Raw genomic sequence first — 26,991 nt, forward strand, 5'->3', positions numbered from 1 at the left:
ATCTGTGTGTGTGTATATAGGAATAGTTGATGTACTATCAGACAAAAAAAACAAATGTAATACTTTATACATTTGTAATCAATAATAAATTAAGCATGTGTTTTTGAATGTGCCCTCAGATAAATGAATATTCAAATATATGAAATGCTTTTGTGGGTACACAAGCTGATAAATGCTAAGATTACATCAAGTCCTAACACTAAAACTCATGATTGTCCACCAAGTAACTGCAGGTTTGCAGTGAATGCATATTTGCATATTTACTATTTTTCTTTTTGTCTTCAAATGGACAACATTTGCATGTCAAAAATCGTATTCCTTCTTTTGTTCCAGCCCTTCTCAGGCTCACATAAAATGGATGTTTATTTTACTTTCCCACACTTATTGCCACAGCAATGTCTTCTTCAAGTAGGCAGCAGTCGTAAATTTAGAAACACTTTGTGGTTATGGCCCGATGTACCTGTCTAAAGCCTTTCAGCATCTAAAGCCATCCAGATGTTGGCTACTCATATGAAGCACTAATCCATCCAGATTCAAAACATTTGTAGGTAGCTCCTATTTTGTACAAGGACCTTCCCTTTGGATTACTCTCCCTGAGCATCTGAGATTGGACGTGGACTGTCTGAAAGTCTGCAAGGGACTGATGGTCCACATCTTCTAATCAGCCTATGACTAAATGGCACACCAGCATTCCATATATGATCAACACTTCTAATTATAGATTCTTCACCTTACAATACTGCCTTGGTGCCAGATTGTATCAAAAAAACTCTTCTCTAGCGATGCTCCCACGTGTTGTCAGGTAGCACCATGCGGCTCCATGTTGACTCCGTACCGCTGCAGAAGTTAAGTAGCAGAGCAGCATGTAAGTGCCACCCTGGCCCTTTGGCGTCTCTTCCTTTCTTTCTGCTCCTTTCGACTTGGGTTTGGATCTTCGCTTCCAATTTCACCGGCCTTTAAACAACTCCTGAAAATCAAACAAAATCCAATGTGTTAGGGAATGATGTCCCCTCCTAAGACTACATATTTCTAAACATGCATCGACTGTAAAAAAACAGATGTTGGTCACAGATTCAGTCAAGGTGTGTCTCTGGTGCTTAAGCGCGGGACCCAACTTGAAGCCCTGTCACAAGTTTACTCTTGCACTTGAAAGTGCTCCAGGACTGAGAAACGTTGCTTAACAAATGAAGTCGTGGGCCTCATGTTAGTCACGTTCCTGCTCCAAGTCGAAGGTGCAGACTCTCTCCCAAGGCTGCTCATGTGAGAATTTAATTTTGTGATCCAAATCCTCTAGTAAGTCAATATCGCGCCCATCCTGATGCACAAGAAAGGGAAGCGGATTCTATCCCATCCCTTTGTTCTCTGTCCTAAAAGAAGGCACAAGGGCATCACTTTGTTAGTTGGTCTCCCTCCAGATCTCTGGTTGCAGACCTGATTCCACAGTTGATCCCTATGCACCTTGAATGTCCTGGGCCATTGGCAATGCCGCAGCCAATTTACAGCCTTAAGGAGGCCATGCTGCAGGTATTTGACGTTCTTCCCTCTGATGTGCTTTAGTGCCCCAAGTACCCGCAGGTGCCCCAGGGCAGGTTACCAGCAGCAATTCCATCCTTAGAACTATCTGACCCTCTTTGACCTGGTATGGGCTCTGTAGCAGTTCCAGTACAGGCTACCAGCCAGCTCCATGACCTATGTCGAATCCTTCCTCGTCGACTCCGGTATCAGTGTCACCAGTGCCAGAGGAGGATCCAGTGCTGATTCTGTTGTTTGACCCCAAATCTACTTGAGCCCAATCCTAACCAGTGTTGCACTACGAATTTACTAAAGTTAACAGGTCTCTATACAGCTGACTCTGAATCAGTGCCTTTACTAGGGAAGACACGCCATCAAAGGCTCCAATATCTTTTTGGCTCTGATTCTGACCAAAGTTTTCCACCACCCAGAGATGTTGATGGTAGTGATGGGGATAATTACTCCCTCAATATGATGAACATTTTTACATGTGCTTACAAGAGGCCAGTCAGTGGGTTTGGTGCTTCCCCTGATACTGAGCTAAATTCACCACTTGAACCACCGACCGATAGATTGCATCATTTGTAGTGGTGGTCTAACGAGCAGCCGAGGTCTTGGACTTACCACTGCCCTCTTTTGGGATTAAAACTAATGTCTTAATGGCAATGTTCTAACGTTGACCGGGAACCTCAAAAACTTTGTTCCTTTTCAGTGAGGCATTCAGTGACACCTTAACGGGCAAATAATCAAAGCCCTATTCTTGCCTATCAGTGAATAGACAGGTGGCCAGACGTCACAGACAAGCACCAGGCGAGCTTGATTTTCTTAAAACGCTCTACTCCAGAGAGTCTAGTTGTTCATTCTTCCACCAGCAAAGTTAACCCTAATTTATTCCTCGTGACTTCTGCTGAAGAGTCCAAAAGGGTTGATGTGTTTGGACAATGAATGTTCTCGTCTAGCCTTTCATTGAGATTAGTCAATGCATTCTGCTTATTGGGCCGACATATGCATGCCTTCTGGGACATAGAAAGCAAAATCTTTGCAGTGGGTCCTGGAAGACTGTGATTTATGCATGCCTTGACACTACTGATTGTCTGGGAAGAGCAGTCAGTACCATTGTGGTGCTCTGCCGTCTTGTGTGGATTTGCATCTGATAGAGACTATAAGTTGTAGATTCCTTACCTTAGAATTTTCCCCAGGCGTCAGGCTGGATCCAGAGATTTTTCAACAGCAGTACCTCTGCACGTCGGTAAGTGGCGTCGATCCACTCCGCATCCGTCGTTGGCATTGTGGGTGTCGGAATGACGTCGCAGTACCTATATAAAAGCCAGCAGTGCACGCTGACATCAGTTCTATCTTTTTCCGCGCCAGCCATTAGTGAAGGATCCGCACCTCGTGTGCCTCCGGTGCCTGGGGCGTGACCGCGACCCGAAGTCGTGCTCAGAGTACCAGGCCATGAAAATGAAGGTTTTGCGGGAGCGGAACCCGAAAGTTGTTTGAGGCCCAGCTCTTGGCTCCGCAACACTCTCGTACAAAAGGAAGGTCCCGAGAATGGTCGTGGAGCCCTCACTCGTCATCGCATTTCAACTTGTCAGGCAGGTCATGTAAGCACAAGAAGTCTAAGAAGTACAGACGTTCTTAAACTTCACCTCGCAGGTCGGCCGACGCGAGGTCGGACTTTGAGCGTCGTCGCTTGAAAACTCTGTCCCTGGAGCCTCCTTCTGAGATGCGTCAGCGCCTCCCCGCTTTACTGGGAGCCTGGGGGTTTTATGAGCCCTCTACCTCCTGTTTGGGAAGCCTGGTTCTGCTGGTGCGCCTTTGGGCCCCGCAGAGTTGTTTGCAGGCCCTAGGCCTTTGATGCAGGCGGCTTCGGTCCCTGCTCCAGAGGGCTCCGTGGATCCGTTCTCTTGATCTGGACCGACGCTGGTTGATCTTACTTGACCTTCCCCAACATCTGCCCTGGCGTCGACTCTCCGGACATCTCCCGACTCTTCCGACATCGACCGTGCCCCCGGTTGGAGTCAACCCCATCCTTGTCCCCGGACCGATGTCGCTCAATGTCGATTCTGATGCCAGAAGAGACTTTAGTCCCTGAGTTCATCACTGGTGTGGTTTTACTGCCAGGAGGTGACTGGGAGGGGCAGCTGGACCCACTTTAACTGACCAGCTTTAAGAATCTATGGAGTGGCGGACTGACCTGGGTGAGGCTAGTGGTTTGGACACCTCCCCTGACACTGGCTTGCTTTCTCCTCCTACCGTGGCTACGGAGGAGGGAGCTTCCTATGCCGTGGTGGTGAGAAGGGCGGCCTAGCTCCTTGGCCTCGAGCCCTCTTTGGTGACAGTCAAGACTAACCTCCTGACAGAGGTGCTTCAGCCTGCGGCTACCACTTCCACACCCCTTTTGACCTTCAGTGAAGCCCTCCCTCATGTCCTTCTGGGCACTTGGTCCAAGCTCAGCTCAGGGGCTCCTGTGGATAGGACAATAGCCCACAGCCACCAACTTGGGCGACCCAGCATTCCTCACGCAACAACCCTCCCCTGAGAGCTTGGTTGTCCAAGCTCCATCTTCATAGGGCACATTCTCTTCTGTACCCCAGATAGGGAATCCAAGAAGCTGGACCACCTTGGGAAGAAGATATTCCTTCGTCCAGCTTGGCATTGCAGTCGGTGAATACTGCATTCTTCTTGGGCCGATACTCCCATTCCATCTGGGATACAGTTGCACAGTTGCTGCCTCAGTGCCCGGAAGAGGCCCAGGCCGTTCACTCCCAGGCAGTTGCGGATGGGAGAGACGCAGCTAAATTCACCATACGTTGTGGACTGGACACCACTGACTCACTGGGCAGAACTTTTGCCTCTTCAGTAGCACTCAGACCTACGGTTCACGGTGGGCCACGAGCACTGTCAGCTCCCCTTTGGCCAAACCAGTGCACCTCGGGTGTTCACAAAGGTGGTGATGGTGGTCGTAGCTCATTTGCGCAGATCAGGGTACCAGTCTTCCCCTAGCTTGACAATTGGCAGTTGAAGGTGAGCTTGCCCCAGGCTGTCATCTCCCACCTCCAGACTATTGCAAACCTGCACTCGCTGGGGTTCACTATCCATGTGCTGAAGTCACACCTGACTTCCTCTCAGACACTCCCTTTCATCGGGCGGTTCCGGACACAATGCAGTTTCGGGCATTTCCTCCCAAGCACCGAGTCTGGGATATTCGGGCTATGATACCAATGTGTCAGCATTGATCTCGGGTTTCGGTCGGAATGACTGAGGCTGTTGGACCTTATGGCCTCCTGCATCCTGGTGGTGGATCATGCAAGGTGGCATATGAGGGCTCTGCAGTGGGACCTGAAGTAATAGTGGGCGCAACATCAGGGCAATCTTTACGACTGCGTCCAGATCTCGTAGGGAACTGCACACCAACTGTAGTGGTGGCTAATGAACCGAGATTGGGTAAGAGGCAGATCCCTCTCCCTTCCCCTACCATATCTAATGGTCGTGACAGATGCATCTCTCCTGGGATGGGGCAGCCACCTGGGAGAGGTGGAGATCAGAGGCGTCTGGTCTCTGGCGGAGTCCGGTCTCCATACCTTCTGAAGCTCCGGGCGATCATACTGGCACTGAAGAGCAAAGGGCAAGTGATCCAGGGGTTCACTTACAAGATCACTGCCATGTGGTACTGCAACAAATAGGGCAGAGTGGGGTCGTGGACCCTTTGTGATGAGGCTCTTTGCCTCTAGACATGGCTGGAACATCAGGGCATAACCCTGGTGCTTTAACACCTGACGGTTTCTCTGAATGCCAGAGCAGACAAACTCATCCGTCAGCGCTTGGTCGATCACGAATGGCGTCTCCATCCCGAGGCTCAAGGTGTCTTTCAGCGGTGAGGAGAGTCTTGGCTAGATCTGTCCGACTCCAAAGAGAATGCACAATGTCAGCAGTATTGCGCGTTGGAGTTTCCAAGGCGGCACTCGCTCAGTGACTCTTTACATCGCAAGTGGAGCTTCAGCCTCTTCTACACATTTACGCCCATACCACTTCTGCCCAGAGTGCTCAAGAAGATCAAGCATGACGAAGCTCGTCATTTTTGTGGCTCCGGATTGCGCACGAAGAGTCTGGTATTCTGACCTTCTGAGCATGGTCATCGATCCTCAGATCAGACTGCCCCTTCGGGAGGGTCTTCTGTCTCAGCAGCAGGGGACAGTTCTTCACCCAAACCTGTCCAGCCTCCACCTCCTTGAATGGAGATTGAGCGGCGGCAGTTAACAGCTTTCAACCTTACACCCGAAGTCTATGATGTCATCTTGGCAGCCAGGCGTCCCTCCACTAAATTGCTATACGCCTGTATATGGAACAAGTTTGTGGCATGGTGCACAGCAAAGGCTGTTGATCCCCTTTCTGGCCCTCTTTCAGATGTTCTCTTGTACATACTCTATTTAGCCCTGCAGGGCTATGCTTTGGGAACGCTTAAAATTAATCTTGCAGCTATCTCTGCTTTTCTGAGACTTCCAGATCAGCCTTCCTTGTTCAAGTCTCCTATTGTAAGTAGGTTCTTTAAGGGCCTTACTCGCGTGTTTCCTCCGTCTCCTTTAATAATGCCCCAATGGGATTTATATCTTGTTTTGATCTTTCTTATGTGTGCTCCCTTCGAGCCTCTTTATAATTGCCCTCTCAGACTTCTCACTCTTAAAACTGGTTTCCTCATTGCCATCACTTCTGCTCGCTGATTTGGTGAGCTTAAGGCTCTGTCTTCCAAGCCTCCTTATCTGTCTGTCCATCCGGATAAAGTGATACTTGGAATGAAGGCTTTGTAACTCCCTAAAGTGGTCACGCCATTTCATGTGAGACAATCCATCCATCTGCCAACTTTTTACCCACACCCGCTTCCCTCCAAGGAAGAGGAGAGACTCCACCGTCTGGACTCAAAACACGCGTTGTCTTTTTATCTTGATCGTACCGTAGACTTCTGGGTGGACGATTAACTCTTCATTGGCTATGTGGGCGCCAAAAAATGTCAGGCTGTGCTAACATGGACAATCTCTCGATGGGTTGTCCTCTGCATTAAAATATGCTATGCAATGGCAAAGAAGGAACCTCCTGTGCGGTTGCATGCTCACTCCATTAAGCATCAGTGGCAACAAGTGCTTTAGCACGCGGAGTCCCAGTCCTTGAAATCTGCCAGGCAGCGACTTGGGCATTCGGTAACAATGTATCTGGTAGAGACATTTATTAGTTGTAAATTCCATACCGCCCCACCCATCCTCCCACTCTGCGACCTGATTACTTGGGATAGGGACTCCTCTAAAGGGCCCTAGTTTTGTCACACCAGTGGTCAGTGTCTTTCATGGCTCTGCGCTTCTGGCGTGAAAACTCATGTTAAGAATTGACTGTGGTCTCCGATGGAAGCCTGACTCCATATCAACTTTCTGGGTTTACAAGCCATTGACTTGGCGTTGAAGGCCTTCCTATTGGTGCAGGTTCCCCTAAACAACACCACTGCCATGTGGTATTGCAAAAAGCAGGGCAGAGTAGTATCCTGGGCCTTGTGCTAGGAGGCTTTGCCCCTCTGAAGTTGATTGGAGCACAAGGGTATCTTCCTGTTTACAAACCATCAGGTCCTTGAATGTCCGAGCGGACAAGCACAGCAAATGGCATCTGACAAACCACAAATGGTGCCTACATCTTGATGGTGGTGCAGGAAATCTTCCTGCAATTCAGATAACCCTGGCTAAATCCTTTTGCCACCATCGAGAACGCGCAGTGACAAAATGTTTGCACTTTAGAGTTTCTGCTAGAACACTAGTTGCTATGGATTGGGCCAAGTGAATGTTGGACCCGGAGATTCTTGACACGCGCACCTGTCATCTATTCAGATTTTCAATTCGGGAGGGCCACCAGTCTGAGCAGTAATGCAGGGCCCACCACCCAAATCTATGCAATCAACTCCTACATATATGGGGATTGATAGTGGTAGTTTACTATGTTTGATGTGCCCCCCCTGAAAGTGGTGAATGTCATCGTGACTGCCAGGCGCCCTTCCACAAAGTCTTTTTTGGTGGGCATCGGGACAAGTTTGTGGCTTGGTGTTGGAAACCCAATACTGCCCCTTACAAACAAACTGTTGGATGTTTTCTATTTGCACTATCTTTAGCCCTTCAAGGGCTTGCATTGAGTACTATTAAGGGTTATTTGTTGGCCATTTCTACCTTTTTATTTTTGCTGGACTGATCATCTTTGTGTGATATCACCTATTGTGATGACGTTTTTTTAAAGGGTTGACACATATTTCCTCCTAAACAGTTTGGGATGCCATAGTGGGACCTTAAGTTGTCCTTAAGGTTTCTCATGTGCGCACCCTTCGAGCCGAAGCATAGGTGCTTACTGTATCTCTTGATTTTAAAGACTGTCTTCCTCATTGCGATCATTTCAGCTCATCGTGTGAGTAAGCTTCAGGCACTGTCTATGCATTCACCCTACACCACCATTTTTCCAGACAACTTGGTGTTGAGAACTCAGGAAGCCTTCTTCATTATAGTTGTGACCCCTTTCCATCTTTGGTGATCTGTCAGCTTGTCTATGTTCTTTACCCATCCTCACCCATCAAAAGAGGAGGAGAGGCTTCCCTGGATTGACCCCCAAAAGGGCTTTAAGCTTTTATACTGATCATATCAAGGAACACTGTGTGGACAATCAGCTTTTTGTCAGGTTCTCCAAAGAGTGAAGGCAGCTTAAAAGACCCTGTCAAGGTGAATAGCCCCCTGAATAAAGATCTACTACGCACTAACTGAGAAACATCCACCAGAAGGTCTGACAACCCATTCCACCAAGTCTAAGCTATGACGTGGTCATCAGTGCAAAGGTTCATGAAGCACTACAGCTTTAGCAGCCATGTACAGAGGAAACGACATTTCGCATTCTTAGTCCTGCAAGACTTATCTGATAGAGACTACTAGCCGCAGATTCCTTAACGTAGAATTCTCCCCAGGCTTGAGACTGGACCTGGAAAACTTACTTGCCCAGCATCTCTGCGCGCTGGGGGGCGGTACCTCGTGACTCCGCCCGACGTCTTCCGCGGGCAAGACGTCAGCGAGGTCACATAAGCCCCACCCGGCGCACTGATGTCGGTTTTCTTCTTTTCCGCGTGCGGACCCGGATCGTGTTCCTGGACTGTTTTCAGCCCCCTTTTTTTTACGCTTTGCGTTTTCTGGTGAACAGTATGCGAATGCCTTCGGGCTTCAAGACATGCTCGTCTTGTGCGCACCAGATGTCGGCGACGGACCCTCACCCCATCTGTATGTGGTGTTTTTGCGGGAGCACCACGACTCCACAGACTGCGAGGCTTGTCAGCAGATGAAGCCGAAGTCCAGGCGGGAGCGCCGGATGAAACTCCTCTCGGCCCGCATGTCCAGGTCCCTGTCTTCGCCATGTCCGTCCCCGCGGAAGGCTTCAAGAACCGCCGCTTCCGTCTCCGACATCGTCCCTCTCCAAGGCTACAAGGGTGTCGCTCACCTGTTGGTAAGTGTTGCAGTTTGTCCCTGAGGCCCGGTCCCCGGCCTGTGGGGGGCACGGGTTCTCCGCAGGTTGTGCAGCCCCCCGCGTCGCCATCCTACCTGCCGTTCCCCGGCACAGGGGCGACCATAGCCCAGATGGAGGCCTATGCGGCAGCCTTGCAGGCCTCTTTGGCTCCTCCTTCTTCTCCTCTTCTTCCTGGGGCGTCTGCAGATCCCTTGCCATGTGCTGGGACTTCTGTGGCTCCAGATTCTGGAGATGTGATGCCATCAGGGTGCAGCCCTCCGGGGTCCCCTCCTTCAGACCACGGCGCCTCTGCCTCGCTGCAAACCCCCACGGGGCTCCCTGTGGTGTTGCGGGTGGTTGCCGGGGCTCGAGGCTCGTCCTCGAGACCCCCTTGGTTCTCTGGGCAGGCAGCGGCCTTGTCCGAGGCCGAGCTGACGCCGCTGCGGCGCCAGCAGCTGCTGGCTCTGGCGGCGCCACAGCGGCCGGCTAGGGGCCGGGATATGTCCCCCGCCCCCCTCATCTCTCAACGCAGGCGGCTGCCTCAAAGGAGGTCGAGTCGACGCCTTATCGGCGCCATTCCTTGGCCGCCCTGGCTCTGATCTTGCCCCGTTCTCCCACGGCGCGCGGCGTGGCTGAGGTCGTTTTGGCGTCCCCTTCGGCGCCGGTTGATGTTGAACTGACGCCGGTGGTGGACTCTATGGTGCCGTGCCGGCGTCGGGTCGTTGATTCGTCTTCGGACGCCCCCTCTTCTCCAGAGGTTCGGCAACTGTTTGTTTCATCTTCTCCGGAGACGGGACGCCGCGTCGTGCCTTTTTCCCCTGCGTCTTCCAAGGATGGCTCTTCACCCATTCCGAGCTTGGCCTTTCCTTCCTCCAGTTGGGCTGGGAGACGGCCGGCTTAGCTTCCAGCCGTCGCCCACAGAAGAATTGCTTTTCCCACCGCGTTGCCCTACGGAGGCGAGTGCTACCTTTGCCCGGGCTGTCTCCACGGCTGCGGGAATCCTGCCCATGGGTAATCCGGCTGCCCATTTCCCCACGGATCATTTGCTGGAGGTTCTCCATCAGGGCTCTGGTGGCCGGGAGCGTCTTCCCTTCGAGGCTTCGCTCTATAATTCTCTCCTGGGGGTCTGGGGGCCTGGGGGCATCCTGCCACGGGGGACCCGGTTCCCCAGCTGCTCCTGCACCGCCACGTCCTGCTCCACATGATCCTGTCTGCCTTCCCTTCCACCCTTCTACTAGGGGCCCTCTTTTGCAGACCGCCTTTCCCTCCTTGCCATCGGTGTTGTCTCCCCCGTCTCGGGAGGCCCGGTGGTTGGATTCCTGGGAGCGCAACATCTTTGCCTCCGCCAGTGCTGCCTTGCGGGCACTTAACACGCTTTGTGTCTTGGCCAGAGCCACTTCTTGCTGGTGGGATTCGCCGGAGTCCCTTCTGTCTTCCGCTTCTCAGGAGGGTGCCTGCGCTGATCTGCGGCACCATGTGTTGGATGGCAGGGAGCTGGCGCCGTTTATTCTTCGCTCAGCTCTGGACGTTTCGGAGGTGCTTGGTCGTACCATGGCTTCTTCTGTGGCCCTCCGTCGCCATGCTTGGCTAAGGGATAGTGTTTTCCCTGAGTACGTTAGGGAGCGGCTGGGTGACCTTCCCTTCGATGGGGCACTTGTGTTTCCCACTCCTGTGGATTCTGCCATTCAGAGGTTCCTTGCGGGACTTCGTCCTCCTCCTCCCCCTCCTCCTCCTCCTCCCCCTCCCCCTCCTCCTCCTCCTCCTCCTCCCCCTCCTCCTCAGTGACCTAGATGTCGGTCTGTGTTCTGGGAGGTATTCTCCCGTTGTTTCCTGGGACCTAGTGCCGAGTTGCCCTGGTTGTGTGTCCTGTGTGGTTGGTGTGCCTTTCGGGGTTTTTCGTTGGCCCTTTGGTGCTGTTGGCTGCTGGTCCAGCCATTTTTTTTTTTTTGACTTGTGATTTTGGCTGTTGGTAAGCCCGGTAGGCCCTGAGATTAGGTCTTCTGTGTCTTCTTTATTGGCTGATTGGTAAGCCGTCTGCGGATTTCTCGGCAGGTCTTTTGTTTGTTCTCTGCTGTAGAAGTTTTTTTCCTAAGAGGTGTTCCCATGTTTCTTGGGACGTAACCTACCCTATGTGGGGTACTTGTAGCTATTACATAGCTCTGTCTTGTGCTGGGGAGGTATGGTTGCCCCTTTCGGGCTCCTTGCTCTCCGTGGTCTCACGGTATGTCGCAGGTGTGATCTTCTTGCCGTCTGTCCTTCTCCTTGTCGCTCCGTCGCTAGGCCGGTTTGGCCTGCTGTATGCGGCATCGTGTTGTGGCAGTTCCGCACTTCTGTCCTGTGTTGTGGTTTGGTCCTCTGTATGGTGTTCCAGAGGGGTTGGCTTTCCTTGGCTTCTGTGTTCAGGTGGCCGGCTTGGGTCCGTCCTCCGTCGCTCTCTCTTTCTACCGGGTTTTCCCCCTCCTTCTTTCGTGGGTCAGTGTGTGTGTGTTTCTGGGCTGTGCCCTCCTTTGGGGTGTGTCCTGGCCCTCTGTGGCCTCTGCCTTCGGCTGGCGTCTGCCTTGTCCTGGGTACGCTGTTGCATGGTGTTGCCTGCTCCTGGCGGCGCATGCCCGTGCAGGCCTGCTTGTTCTCTCAACCGTTGGGGTCTTGATGTGTTCCCTTGTGCCCCTGCCTCTGGCTCCGCTGGGGCTTTGCGCAACGGTGTCTTTCTTCTTCCGCCTGTGCTGTTGGCGGTGGAGCCGTTGCGGCCTTGTCCGCTACTTGCGGCCTAGGTGTGTTCGGCTCTTTTCTATCTCTGTGTATGTGCTTCTTGCGGTGGACCCTGCCTCTGGTTCTGCCTCTTCTCACTGGTTTCGAGGTGGTCCTTGTGTTCCTTGAGGTTTTTCGGGCGCTGTCTACCCCTGCGGAGTGTTGGGCGGTTCTCCCTTGGTTGGGCTTGGGATTTCCTGGCCTTTTCCTTCTTGTCCTTGTGCCTTGTTCCCTACTGGGGCACAGGGTCTCTCCTGGTGGGGAGGTTCTCTCGCAGGCCCTCCTCCCCTCTGGGTATAGCTCGGGTATCTATTCTACATTAAGGAATCTGCAGCTAGTAGTCTCTATCAGATGTACAAGTTACTTACCTTCGGTAACGATGTATCTGGTAGAGACTACTAGCTGCAGATTCCTTAATGTAGAATAGATACCCGAGCCATACCCAGAGGGGAGGAGGGCCTCCCTCTGGGTGGCTTGTCTTCTGTGGGTGCCCTTTTTGTTTTCTCCGATCTGGCTTTCCCCCCACTGGTTTCTCTCCAGTGTGGGGGCCTGCTTTTTGTCATTTTCTGTCCTCCTGCGGTCCTCTACGTTGGGGTTTTTGTTGCCTGTCCTTTGGCCTCCTGCTCTTTTCAGGGGCTCTGGGCCTCCTTGACTGTTTCATCAGGGGGGTGGATGGCTGTTGCCCCTCTGTTCCGAGCTTGTGGCCCTTTGCTGTGTGGTCTGGGGTTGCAGACACTCTCTCTTACGGTGCTTTCCCATGCTTGTGCCTCCAGACTGGCTGTCACCTTGGTTTCCACGGTGGTCCCAAGGGGTGGTACTTTGCACTTCCCTGCTGTGGCTTTTCTGCTGTGGCTTTCTGGTGCTTTGGTGCTACCTAGTGCTATCGCCTTGGCTTGCACAGTTGCTCCCAGATGTGCGCTGCTCTTTCCCTGCTTTGGATTTCCTGTTGTAGCCTCCTGGCGCCTCGTGCCAACTGGTGCTGTTCCTCACCCTTTGTCTATCTCTTTTTGTTCCTCTGGTTTTTTCGCACACTGTTCCCATGCTCTCCTCAATTTTGTTGTGATGGCTCCGCGTTGTGGCAAGGAAAAGTTCTCTGAAGCAAACTGACTTCAGCGTGCCGGGGTGGGGCTTACGTGACCTCGCTGACGTCATGGCCGCAGAAGACGTCGGGGTGGAGTCGCGAGGTACCGCCCGCCCCGGCGTGCTGAGATGCTGGGCAAGAAAGTTTTCCGGGTCCAGTCTCACGATTGGGGATAATTCTACGTTAAGGAATCTGCGGCTAGAATCGTCTCTACCAGATAAATCGTTACCGAAGGTAAGTAACTTGTACTTTAGTCAGAGTGCACTCCGCAGCCCCTCCACCTGTGCAAGTTTTGCTTTCGAACTTATTCTACAGTGAGGAATCTGGTTAGAAGTATACACTCTCTTTAGTCTAACTGCACATTCCTCTCTGCCCTCCCACCTCCCCAATCTGTGGAGTGTCCTCTTATTAACACCAAAGAAGGTCCCAATTTAGGAATCACCAATACTAACAATTATTCAAGCTCTGTGTCTGAGGGCACGGAAAGAGACCAGCAAGAAACTGACATCAGCGTGCAGGGGTGGTACTTACTTGAGGCTCCGCTCCATCAATTCCAGGGTTGGTATGGAGTCAACGCAGATTTACACAGTGCCACCCAGCTGTGCACCAGAGCATTGCTAGAGAAAAGTTGTCCAGATCCCGTCTAGGCTCTGGAGAGTATTCTAAGGTGACGAACCTGTGGTTGAATAGAGTATCCACCAGAAAGAGCATTACCTAAGTTAAGTAACATGTTTATCAGCCTTTCTCATGGGCCATAGGCTAACATCATTCTGTACCCTCTCTTTGATTCATTTAGTACCTGTTAGATGTCTAAGACTGACTTGTGTTTTTTGGCATGTTCATTATAACTCATGGGTCTATCAAAGAATTATGAAGGAATTTTTCAGAAAACAGTCTGCCTCGGTTAGGATCCATCCTGCACATCTGATTTACCATTACATCCCCTTTCTGGTATATTTCAATAATACTTGAGTTGCAATGAGAGACTTGGAATCTCATAACCTGTGGACATTGCCGCTGCTTCAGGTGTACACCAATCTGCACAGCATTGTGAAATGGCCAGCTTCTTGTGTAAAATAAATTACTTTCCAAAGTGGAGCTGTAATGTTGGCAGTGTATTACGTGACTTAATTGAAAAACAAAAGCTAAGAAACTAAAACAAAAACGCACAATTTGACTCAAATAAATTCCAGAGAAATGTACTCATATGGAAATTTCAAGAAAATATTTCAATAGAAAGGCAATTAAATTGAACATTAAAATACTACTCAAGCCACTTTTAAATTAGGAGGAAAAGTAATTTATTAGCACTAATTTATTTACATTTTAAATTTGGAAATGCAGTAAAACTGCAACTGTAAATGCTTAACAGTGGAAAATATTAATGCACCCAATGTTGAATGCAATGCAGGGAAGATATTTAAAACAAAAATTCAAAACCTACCAAAGTTCACTACAACGCCTAAAAATATCAGTATAAATATAGAAAATATTGTTTTTCTATTGTAGATATTTTTAAGTAGAACTTGGTAACTGCCATGTTTGTGTTATTAGCTTAAATTGTAAGGGCTGTGTTGTTCACCTGCCATATTGAATGAGAGTAGTGCTAGGAACAACGCGGGGGACCATTTGCCAGTCACACAGATTTACAACAGCCAGCATTCTCAAGGAACACCATTCTCAAGCATCACTAACGTCCTCACAATCACTGAGGAATGCTGTTTTTTCTAGAGCAATATGTTTTACACAGATTTACAACAGCCAGCATTCTCAAGGAACACCATTCTCAAGCATCACTAACGTCCTCACAATCACTGAGGAATGCTGTTTTTTCTAGAGCAATATGTTTTCATTTTTGTTTGATTGTTGGTTATTCTCTTTGCATTTTTTGGGCCTACACTTCCAGAAAGGGTCTCTTTTTTAATTGGATTTCTGTATTTGTCATTGATTTCTAAAATGTCAGATCAGTAAAATTAACATATATGTAAATATTTTCTTAAATAGCTGTTTTATTGTGCAGAAGTTTTGGAGCAGCAAAAGTTACCCTTACATTTCCTGTGATGCACTGACCTGAACACACACTATGCTTTTTTGATTCAATACTTCCTCTGATGCCTTCCTCAAGAGTGGCAGCTAAACTGACTTGGTTCAACATTTTAAACTGTTACTGCACCTTTACATATGGTTCCAAACTTAATATATAAAAGAATACAGGAAATGTTTAAACTTCCTAGCTAGGGAAAGAAAAGAATACATAATATCGGCTGGGTGGGGGGGGGATGGTAAAAATCATGGCTGGTTTGAGAAAATAGACATTCATCAAAACTTTTTAGAGGAAACGGTCTCTACAGTGTGAAAATGATTTTAAAAAAGAAAGGACGATAACAAATTTCACATTTAAATGCAGAAATTAGAAACTAGTTATGATAAAAAACCATGTTGCATTAAATCGCATGCAACCATTGCCATAGTATGACTTTTGTGGATATGATTCCTTAGCCATATAAAATATGTTTAATGATTATCATATAATTATTTTTTTGATGTGATAATACCGTTAAATATTTCTTGTTGAATGCACTGAACCTTAAGACGCACTAACATTTAGAGTTTTGGAAATATATATTCTGAGTATGGGTAAGACCCGGGCAGTCAAATACAGTAAATGCCTTTCAGTCAGTGGTTATTTATATGGTAGTGGAAAATTTATGATAAGCATGTTTAAATGAGAAAGGTGAATTAAAGGTTAACTGTACATATTATAGTTCAGTAACACACTAATGCCAATATTGTATGTCTGACTTTTAGAAGCCAGAGGCTTGGGGTATAATGATCATGTGTGGAATCTACAGAATCTACTATGTGAAGTCTATCCTAAAAGAATAAATATGTGGCGTTCAGATGTGTGGTTCGCTATTGTGATGGTGAATATATGCTTTTGGTTAGAAATATTTTTTTAATTCTTTAATTCTCTTTTTGTGCTCACGTATTATGTCAGTTGGGGAACTGGCAGCTGGAAAGCCATCAAGAAGTCTTGCTCAGCATATCCCAGGACCGGGTGGTATTGAAGGAGTCAAAGGAGCAGCATCTGGTGTAGTTGGAGAGCTTGCACGAGCCAGGATAGCTCTTGACGAAAGAGGGCAAAAATTAGGTGAACTGGATGAAAGGACTGCAGCCATGCTAGCTAGTGCCGATTCTTTTTCAAAACATGCTCATGAGGTAAAGCCATTTACAAACTTGGCATATGTTTTGTACGGACTGTCAACAGCTTTGTTATTTCTCATCCTTTTTGCTTACGGTGTTCTGTAAACATTTCTATATGGTTTGCATGAAATCTCTAAGGTATTGAATTGTACTGTATAGTGTGTGTGTGTGTGTGTGTATATATATATACATGTATATATATATATATTTTTTTTTTGTGTGTATATTTCCATGTGTGTCCTAGAGCGAAGCCGCGCTCCCCAGCAAGCTATTTTCTTGTGGCAAAAAACGTCAATTGCATCTGCGGTACTTCTTTATTACCCTACGCGTTTCGGACAACTACTGTCCTTGTCACAGGTTAATTTGTTCCATCCGGGGGGGCATGGCCACGCAAGCGACTAAAATGGCCGCTTGCTGATGAAGCTCCGCTGGTCGGCCCAGCCTTTTTACAATATCCCCAATATAATATACTGCAATCCCCCCACGCTGGACAGCGCTGCAATGCTGGGAGTGCCCTGATTCCTGCAGGCTGACTCTGCTGCCGGTGGGTGCCTCTGACGCTCAGTTGTGGAGATAGTCGACCTGGGCACGGAGAGACGGCGTACAGAGCCCAGGGTCTCGCATGCACGAGCGGTCAGAGCATCGGAGGGACGTGCGGCGAAGACTGGAGGTGAGTGGGGGCCCGTTACTGCGGTGGGAGAGCCGGTCACGAGGCGGCAGCGGTGATCCCCCCCCTGATACGCCAAAAATTGTGCCTGGGCGCGGTTGAGACTGGTCATGCCCGATCATCAGTGCCCGCGCCCGCCATTTTTCAGAGGCCGCGCAGGAGACAGGGCCCGCTGTGTGCCCGGGAGGCGCTTGTTGGACGGCAAGAGGGAGTAGAAGACGGTGAGGGGTGCGAACCAGTGTCGGCCATCTACACGTTGCGGCCGGCCGCCCGGCGACGTGGTCCCTGCTGCCCTGCTCCTCAACAGTCGGTTTGCCCCGACTCACCTTTGGGCTCCCTGGATCCTGAGTGGCCTGTAATCGCCTGCCACTGTTCCTTGCCCCATCAGACACCTCCGGCGCCTCATCCTGCCTCCGGGCCCCTGCCTTCATTGCCCCGCCTGGTCCGCCTAATACACCTGCCTCCTGCGCTCCACTGAAACGAGGCCCTGATAAACATCAAGACACGGGGCCCACATAATTGCAAGGCAGCTGCGAAACCACGGGATTGAGGCCCCATTGGCGACGGGCTCTCTCCGAACCTGCGACGAGAGTGTGTATCCCTTAGGGGGACGTAGGTTCCAACTCACTGGGTCTGTGTCATTCGCTGGAAGTTGTCACACTTCGCCTGGAGACTGGGGCCATTCCATTTGCACTGTACTCAGGTAGCCACAGATTGCTCCTTTCCCATCCCAAACTATAGCTCTGTACTATACGCTGCAGGCCTGCTTCCTTGAGACCAGTCCAGAATTCATATAGTGATCTGCGGTACTTGGCTTATTCACGGTCACGCTTGCTCTACGGCTCCGCGGCATGGGCCACAAAGACTCCAAACAGAAGACCTTGCCATTTGAAAAGCTCCCAGACAGGACTACAGAGGAAGGCTCTAGCATGGCGGAGAATGCACAGGGTGCAGAACACGCAGACGACCTCTCTGCACTGTCAGCGTCAATGATCCAGGAGATGAGGGCTGGCTTCAAAGCCCTGGATGGGCGGTTTGACATGCTGGACAAGAGCCTGCCAGACATGGGGGCCAAAATCCAAGTACATGACCGGCACCTCGAAGATGGCTCAGCCCAGTACCTGAAACGCTTGGAGCGCGTCGAACGCATTCTCGAAGAGGTGGCAATAAAGAATGAAGACCTTGAAGCGCACAGTAGGCGCAACAACATTCGCCTTTTGGGAGTCCCTGAGGCCGCCGCCACTGGCCATATGGACCTATTCGTCGAGACTCTGTTATCAGACCTGTTTGGGAGGGAGTCCTTCACCACAGGGTTTGTTATAGAGCGCGCACACCGGTCCGTGGGACCCCCGCCTAACCCGGGTTGCCCCCCAGATCCATCATTGCACGTGCTGTGAACTTCCGGGACCATGATTCGGCGCTGCGCCTCTCCAGAGAGCGAGGGGACACCATATGGCAGGGCTCTAAACTATCCTTTTACCCAGACTTCACTGTTATGGTGCAGGATGCCCAACGGAAATACACTGGGCTCAAGGCTACCCTCAGGAACTTTGGGATAAAGTATGGCATGTTATATCCAGCAAGGTTGAAGGTAGATGTGGGAGACCGTGCCCGCATCTTTGACACTCCTACAGAGGCACAAGAATTCTGTCATGCATATAAACCGCATAATAATAGGTCAGTAGTGGGAGGTGGGGGACCTTCACCACCGCACAGCGGCTCAGATGCAAGTGTTGAACTATTTTACAGTTAAGGAACTGGTTAACTCTGCTGTGATGGCTATCTTACATTATTGTGCAACTGACAGGGGATAATGTACATTATACTTCTGTACTATTTCAGTTAGCTGGCTGACCGACGTGGCGTTGCCACCCCTCAATGTGTACACCTTGGGTCTCTATTTGGTCTCACGGAGGCACCTTTCTTGGGGCTCTTCATTTCAATGTAAGGTTAATTGGTACTTCATATTCTGCTTTCTGTTCTTGGTTTGCCTCGCTTGGGTTGCAGTGAGTTTGGGTGAAGGGAGGGGGGAGGGGGTAATTTCTTATTGTCTCAATGTTTTTAGTTGGTTATGGCTATGGTCACTGTTACAGTTTTTCTTTCCTTGTTGCTGCTACACTATGCTGTATTTGATACATACCTTTGATGGCCCAGTTAGGTAATGTTGAAGGTCACTCTTGCTTGTCCTTAATGTCCTGGAATGTTAGGGGACTTAATGATAATTGCAAACGAAGGCAAGTTGTTCACTATCTACTGAGACACAAGGTGGACATTGCTTATTTACAGGAAACGCATTTACCCAAATCAGACAATGCACGCTTTGCTGCTTGCTGGGGAACGCACAGGTATTTCGTCAATTACAGCAATTACGCCAGAGGCACGGCCATCCTTATTCATAAGAGGGTCCCCTTCAGCCTCAGGTCCATTATAGGGGATAGTGAGGGCAGATACATCATTGTCACAGGAACACTCATGGGAAATCGCACGGCACTGGTGTGTGTGTATGGCCCGAACACAGACTTCTCCAACTTTTTCCATGCCTTACACACCCAATTAATGAGGTTGGAGCATAGCTTCCTATTGGTAGGGGGAGATTTCAACTTACTCCTAAAACCCAAGCCTGGATAGCACCGCCACTTCTCCAGGCACCAAACCAAGAAAACCCAGCATTCTCTACTAGATCTATGTGGGCAACTATCCTTGCTCGACATCTGGCGCCAGCGTAATCCTGCTGTCACAGAGTTCACCTATTATTCCAGCCAACATAACACTTGGACCAGAATCGATTTTTGGCTGGTTTCGCCGGGCATTGCCGGCTGGTTCTGGTCCTTGGTGACGCAGCCAAGAATGTATTCTGACCATGCCCCGGTACAGCTACACCTACAGGTCCCCCGCCCAGAGGGCTTTGAACGTCAGTGGCGATTTCCGAGTCGTGCTCTTCACGATGATCTTTTTAATGCATAGGTACGCGAGGCCATTGAAGACTACTTCTCCATTAACACCGGTTCAGTAGACTCATGGGGAGTCTTGTGGGAGGGCTTCAAGGCTTAGAAGCAACTGCACTCAGGCACGGAGGGGCTACGCTTGGCCCTCCTCATTGAATTCCACGAGGCTGCGGACCGGCAGCTATTATATCTAGGTAAGTATCAGTCTGCCCGGCGGTATGGAGAGGGTGAGCGACCTGGCAGGATTCTGGCACAAATGCTATGGCCCCCATACAGCAGAGCTTACATCACCGAACTGCGCTCTTCCACAAACTGCTGCAGCAGGGATTCTGTTATTAATGATGTACAACTTTGGACACCATTGTACCTAAGGATATGCTAAATTTGCAATGCTCTAATGTACATATGTGATTTTTACTGATAAGCCATTTCATATGACAGTGAACCAACTATTCTGTATTGCTGATATACGGGAAAAATTGGAAAATAAAGTCTAAAAAAAAAAACATTGCGACATCCTATCACTGCAGGCCACTCACACTTTTCACCAATAACAAAAATGTATTTACCTCCAGTAGGTTTAACTGATGTGTGTGTGTGTGTATGTGTGTGTGTTTGTATATAAACCAAAGGTTACAGGGCCGCTAAAGTTAGGCTCAGATTATACTCGTACAAATCCATAGAAATTCAGCAGTTAAAGTTTCCTGAGCTAGCTATACCTTACGCCCCCGAAATGCACTGCTTATGACCTCACATATTACATCACTACCGCCAGTAGGATATATATATATATATATATATATATATATATATATATATATACATTTATATATTTAGCAACAGTTCTTTTCTGCATCTAATCTACATGTCCCGGGGCTCACCTAGTGCGCCACCGTTGAAATTTATCAGATTCCGACAGCGACCAAGTCAAGTGTCTATGGTTCAAGGTTTAAACCCTGCTGTCAATGCTGTATATAGATGTCTTTGTCAGATGCATAAGACATCTGCATGCTGTGTAACTTTAGCCAAGGCTTGCAAGGACACCATGAAGCTGTTTCTGTCCCCTTCACGTAAGTCTCCTTATATCGAGTGATATCCCAAGAGAGCATTCAATAATAAAAATGCTAAGATTGCCATATGAATTAAAATATTCTTCCTTAATGAAACCGTACCACTCCTCAGACGGTTCGAAGAATTGACATATTTTCCTGAAGTTGGTATTTTCTTCCTTATTTGAGCATGTTACGATATTTTAAAAAGAATTAAGCCAGAATTCCCAATTGATTCTGCAGACCCAGCGGAGGCCAAAACCTTACACCGCAGCATGCAGGTTATATTCAAGATGGCCCCACTACCCTACGGGCAACTCTTCAAAGATGTGCCCATTCTGCTGGCTTGGGGATTCCATCAGCACAGATCCTGCCTGACTTTGCACTTGCTCAGCCTCCAACCTTTGCACCATTTCTGCGGAAGCCAGTGATTACCAAAACACAAAGCCCTTGGTGTTACTAACCCCACCCTCAGACCTGAGATTGGCACAGTGACCTCCATCTAATTCGGTATACATGATCTGAGTAGTGAGGTACAAGGTTCATGTCTATCTTGATAATCTACCCATAGAAGAGTACCTCCCTATAACCCAAAGGTTTACCTAGACGGTATACCTTTATGAATCAGATTCAAATGCTCTTGTTGTGTCAGGTGAAGGCTATAGATGTACAGAGGTTGATGATTCGGAGGTTGACAACCTCCTCCCTTCTTACCATACAGATCCTGGCCTCTATATGAGCTTAAAAAATCCTAGAAGCCTTGATGCTTTTCTGCAAGTGGGCCTACCGTACCTTTCTGGGCCTCTTTCACAGGAAGTCTGTTTGTACACTTCTTTGATATGACAAGCTGCAGGAGTCTTGGAATAGTCCATGCCCATCACTGAGGTGGAGTCTAAATTTTAGGCTCAAACCTGTTTATTGTTGGCTTTTTCTCGTATAACATTCATCTGATGGCCAGCTTAGTTTAGAAAACCAACAAGTTATTTTAACATCCCCTATTCTGATTAATCTTTCTACTTGTAGATTTCTCACCTTTTGACTATTCCCAGGCACTAGTCTGGATCCTAAAATGTTGCAATAGCTCTCCCACACCAGTAGCTGGAGCTAGCTCCTTCTCTTTACTGGAAGCAGCACATATGTTACTAGAGCCATATTGTGCCACCCTGGTGCCCTAATATCAGTTCCCTTTTTTCCCTGCCCTTCAAAGTGTGTCTAGAGCTACTCTCCATGATTTCTCACGGTTTCTCAGCGATTTAATCAAAAACAATAAGGCCCATGGAGTGGTGCACCCTGGACAGTACCCAAATTCGCTACTGTCCAGATAATAAGTCCAGTCAAATATCCAGTAATTCCATCAATCTTTAATTGGGTAGTATAAACAAAGCATCATCCAGCCAACGTGTTTCGTTCATCAATGGATTGAACTTCTTCAGGGCTAATATCCATAAACATCCATATTTAGAAATAATTGGAAACGTCCCAGATTTCACATGAACGGTTGGTACCGTGTAATAGTGGTTGTATGTACCACCCATTTAGATCTCATGTACTGGAGGTACACATGATAATGTCCCTAGTCTAATAACCATAACACAGACACCCGTCTGTGTTCGTAACCGGCCCAAGTTTCCTCAAAAACAATTCTCTTTTGTGCAGTGCTTTAGGGATGTCACCCCTAAAAAGTCAATCAAGGCTTAAGCCTTGCCCCTCTGTCATGGACAGATGTCAGTCTCTGACCCTCTGCAAGGTCTGTCTGTGATGCCTGGGGCCGAAGCACGACTTCACGTTGGATGAGAAATGTGACCTCATGCATACCAAGGCTATTAAGAAGCGGGAGGCCAACCTCTGCCTACCTGCAAATTCCTCTGGAATCCCACTTACTTCACCTTTCTGAAGGATGGTCATATGTTCCTGAAAAGTATTAAGGGTCCAGCTTAGTTCTGTTGCCCTGCATGTCCATGTTCCACTTGTTGCTGCCGTCATCTTTGCCTCTAAGGGCTTTTAAAGTATGGATGAGGATCTGATGTCAGGGTGTTGTAGTGGCACTATATGGCTATAGTGACATTACCCTGCGCTACTTCCAGCGCCACCAACTGGTGTGGGAGAGCTAATGCAAAGTTTCCGGATCCAGTCTGGTGCAGGGGTATAATCAAAAGTTGAGGAACCTGCATGTAGATTTGAGTATGCCCCAGAAAGGTAATTACTGAATGTAAGTATCTTTCTATTCCCCCTTTTCCTTCACCCAAATATTCACTAGCTTTCCTTTTAACTCTAGTAATCACATGGTCATGCAATGGTTTCCGGCTAACCTGGCCCGGACCTTGGCATCAGACACGATGTGCTCAGTTTATCCTACCCTTCGGTCGTTCAATAGTTGTGCGAGAGTGCTTAAGACCCTAAGATTTAGTGTGTGGCAGTATCTCTCGTTTGCAGCCACAAAAAAGGGTCGTACATCTGACCCTCTATCTTTCTGTTGGGCAATATGCTCCCAGGTATTTAAAGCTTCAAGAGCAGCTGATTCTAACAGGCTCTTTCATTTCGTATATTCTTTTCCTTACATTTTCTAGAATCCTCAAATTAAATATACCATAACGAGGGAACTGTAATTCCTCGTCCTCCTTAGTAATTGTAATGCAAAACGCGAGCCACAAACAGGGATGTAACCCCTTTGTCTGTTATGACAATGTGATGAAGGGTAAGTATTTCCCTTCTGTTGTGGTCACGGGCCACTCAAACACTGCTTATCTAAAAACAATGAACACGGATGTGAAACAAAGGGCTTACATTGAAGTGGCACTTTTATTCATTGAGTCTTTAGCACAGCAAAAGAAATATATTCATCAATTAATTAGCTCAGAAATTACAATCCATTAGAAATAGCAACACAGATACATTTTAATAAATGTGCAAGTGCCTAGAAGGCAGACCTGAAATGAGAAAACTAACCATCCACGAATTAACAATTCTTAAAGTGCATTAAATGCAATGAAAGGGTAAAATTTCATGGTCCTAGGGCACTGGACCAAGGCAGCTTAATTTGCGGGGGTGCTTCTGCAAAAGTATGACAAAATAGACGTGTAAACGATAGAAATTGAATGCTAGGAATGCACACGTTATGTTAGGAGGAACAAACATTATTGCTTTGCAATTGCAATGATTTTTTAGAATACGGGCAATGCATAGGAGAGAGAAAGAGACCATTTTAAAGTACAATAAGCAAGTAGAGCTTCAGCCAAAGATGCTAGATAGGTGGCTGAAGGAGACCACACAGGCGTTAGTGATCCAAGGGGTCACTGCAGCGGGGTAGTCCATCGAATGAACTGAGGAGCAGATCTTTATACTCTTTCAATGATGAACTATTGACCACAAAATGACGACATTATCAGGTGCCTCTTACCTATAGGACGTGACGTATTTTGGTCACTTCTCGGAAATATTTAAGAAAACAGAAGTGACACCCACGCTACAAAACGTTTCCCAAAAGGTCACAGGATGTTTGACCATGAATCATAATGAAATTGAACATCTATTGAACAGGATTTGCGTCACTTCAGGGAAACTTTTATAAGAAATAGGAACATTTAGAAAGATATAGGTCATATTCTCACGCCATGTTTGCATGTCTTAGTTACATCAAAGCTAGCAACAGATACAATAATATGAAAGATTGACAGATGGCAAGTGGCCCCCACCATCAGGTATTGCGTGTTGTCTCTTGTAGCTCGGGAAGTTCCTATTCTTGCAGTATCTACGTGGGTGTAAGAGAAGAAGAGCACATCGAGGGAGTGGGGGGCCCGGGGGAGCTGGACCTCGCTGAGGAGATGTCTTGTGAGAGAGACACTTTTGGGCCTAGCAAGAAAAAGAACTGCTGAGACAGTTCGGTCAAACTAACAGATTTCTTTTATGCTAGCTGGTGGGGGCTTATCAGGGTCTCATGCCTCAGGTGTGGGCAGAATTGGCATGGGGTACTATATGATAAAAAATAGACCCTGCTTCAAATGTTTCCTTGCATACTCTCGGGTGATACCTCTACCTTCATTCAGGCTAATGCGGTCTCCTCTTTCTTTACTAATCTTCAAAATGACAGGAAATGTTTAATTTTTGTTCAATTCTGTATTCAAAAATGATTTCTATAAATTCAAGAAAAGTTATTCTTCCACAATCCACCTGTTCGGCTAACTCAACTATTAACAGCATAACTCTTATGATGTAGTCAACCAATCCCTGCACAGCTTTACACCAACCAACCTATCACAGCACAGCACACTGTAACATTGAATTCGCTCCTCGCAGCAGCTCATCTTCCTTCACAATTTCTTCTGCCAGTTTTTCTCAAGACAAAATATGACAATACAATGCAAGCAACAAATAAACTGTCTGCTCAAGTAAAGGAAATTCGTTCTCACAAGGTAACTAAACTTTCTACACTCATTGGCTGCAATAAAACCTCGACCAGTGAGATTCCACCCTTAATTGATATAGTTATTCCCTGTGCACATGAGATCAACCATGCCAATCGTTTACCACTAACACTCAAAGAGAACCCTTACCAAGGTGTTGTAGACGACGTCTCACGATCAACACCACAAACCAACAGACACCTTACTCTGTATCTTCTACAGTGAAACAACCCGTAGGTAAATTTTTCAAGATCTTCGACTACGACGGACCGTTTACAACTTCAACTCTGCACAAAAGCGCCACACTTGTACATGGACTTTAATCATGTGGACTTTAACCACTTCATTCCACTCAACAACACACAGCCATTTAATAACGCAATCTTAAGCAAAGCAGTAGCAACGCGCATCCCTACTGATACTCGCACTCCTTTTTCTGCTGCTACACATTGACTCTATCCAGAGCATTACTCCATCAGCACTCCATCGAACCTTCCCCTTTCTGATCCAAAAATTATGGCCTCTTTGGACTTGGGCTAAGGGCAATTTCAGGCAACCTAAAATTTCACTTCACCAGGCAGAAACCATACGTCTGCTACCAAGTTTGTTGCAGCATGAAGCATGCGTAAAATTTGTTTATTGTACGCTTATTCTCCTTACTACTGTAATCCAATTGGGCCCCCTACGATTAGGCAGTCTGAAGTGTTTCCATTACCACAGAGGCAATGATCCTCTGATTAATCTTTTTTTCACCGAGAGGAGTGGTGGAATTTTGGGTGACCAACTCCACTTTAGCTGTCGAATGAGCACCATTAATTGACAACCAACTCCCAAGTTGTAAATCAAGTTTAGGTACACCACTCTTAAGACCATACTGAGAAAATAAAGAAAAGCAACTGAAGACCCAACTTCCTTAAGAAGTTTAGTCCAGTGAGAATTATGCAAACCAAAAGCTCAGCAATCGCAATACAGAACTAAAGAAGTAAAACCTGATGTTCTGATAGGGTTCGCTGATTCTCTCTACAACATATTTAAACAGATGCACAGTTTGAGTGGAAGAACCAACAGGACTCAATAATAGACTCAGATAAGATTTAGATTGATTTGGTTATTGAATTAAAGAAACAAAATTCATTAAAATCAGCAATTTCTCAAGGACTTCGATCAAGAATGTAACTGCTTGTATTTTTAGCACCAAACATTTAGGCACATCTTTATTGAAAGGTCATTAATAAGATTCAGTTTGCAAAGTTACAAAGTCCCACTACCGTTTAAGGTAGGAGGATGGTTCAAATTCCTAACAGCTCAGGTCCTACAAAAGGGGGAATGTTCAGACGTAGTCGTTTACAGGTGGGTTCATTTGCTTAGAGTTAAAGATATAATGCACATTTTTTAAATAGAACTGGTTCGCCAAAGAGAATCTCAGTCTATCACCTACTGATTGTAGCATCGACAATCAGTCCAGAGTAAAAGATCGATCCGGATAGCATCCAGGTCTCAAGAGACAAAAATCATTGGCGTTCAAGTGACCCTCCTTTGAGGCTTCTTCTTTTATAGAGTTTTAGCAAAGTTCAGTGAAGTGGCATCACACCATCATTGAAAGACTACCACATGTCAATTTTCACATCATGTCACCTGAGATGGTTGAAACATCAAGTAGTTTCCCATGCTAGTCATGAGGAATGAAAGTTTGTGAGTCCACATAGGCCTGAATTATTGCCATAGCTGAAATTCTATTCCCACAGAATTATTTTCCTGTCAACGTCGAAAAAACATTCAGATTGTCAGGGGAAACATGTATGGGACAAGTTTTAAGTTAGCATTGCACGTTTAAATGAAATGAGCTTTTACTTTAATTTAAATACAATGAAATTAA

The 26,991-nt window shown here is 47.6% G+C and overlaps 1 protein-coding gene across 6 annotated transcripts in view; it reads left to right on the forward strand.

The window, feature by feature from the left end:
- Nucleotides 1–26,991, forward strand: part of STXBP5 (syntaxin binding protein 5) — a 1,306,577-nt gene that overhangs the window by 1,270,566 nt on the left and 9,020 nt on the right. For all 6 annotated transcript variants that reach the window (XM_085611623.1, XM_085611620.1, XM_085611619.1 and 3 more), the window contains one exon: nucleotides 15,849–16,069. In XM_085611623.1, the coding sequence (XP_085467749.1) occupies nucleotides 15,849–16,069 (221 nt within the window). The remainder of the gene's footprint in view (nucleotides 1–15,848; nucleotides 16,070–26,991) is intronic.

The sequence above is a fragment of the Triturus cristatus genome, chromosome 6 (assembly GCF_964204655.1).
Source record: "Triturus cristatus chromosome 6, aTriCri1.1, whole genome shotgun sequence".
Classification (NCBI taxonomy): Eukaryota; Metazoa; Chordata; class Amphibia; order Caudata; family Salamandridae; genus Triturus; species Triturus cristatus.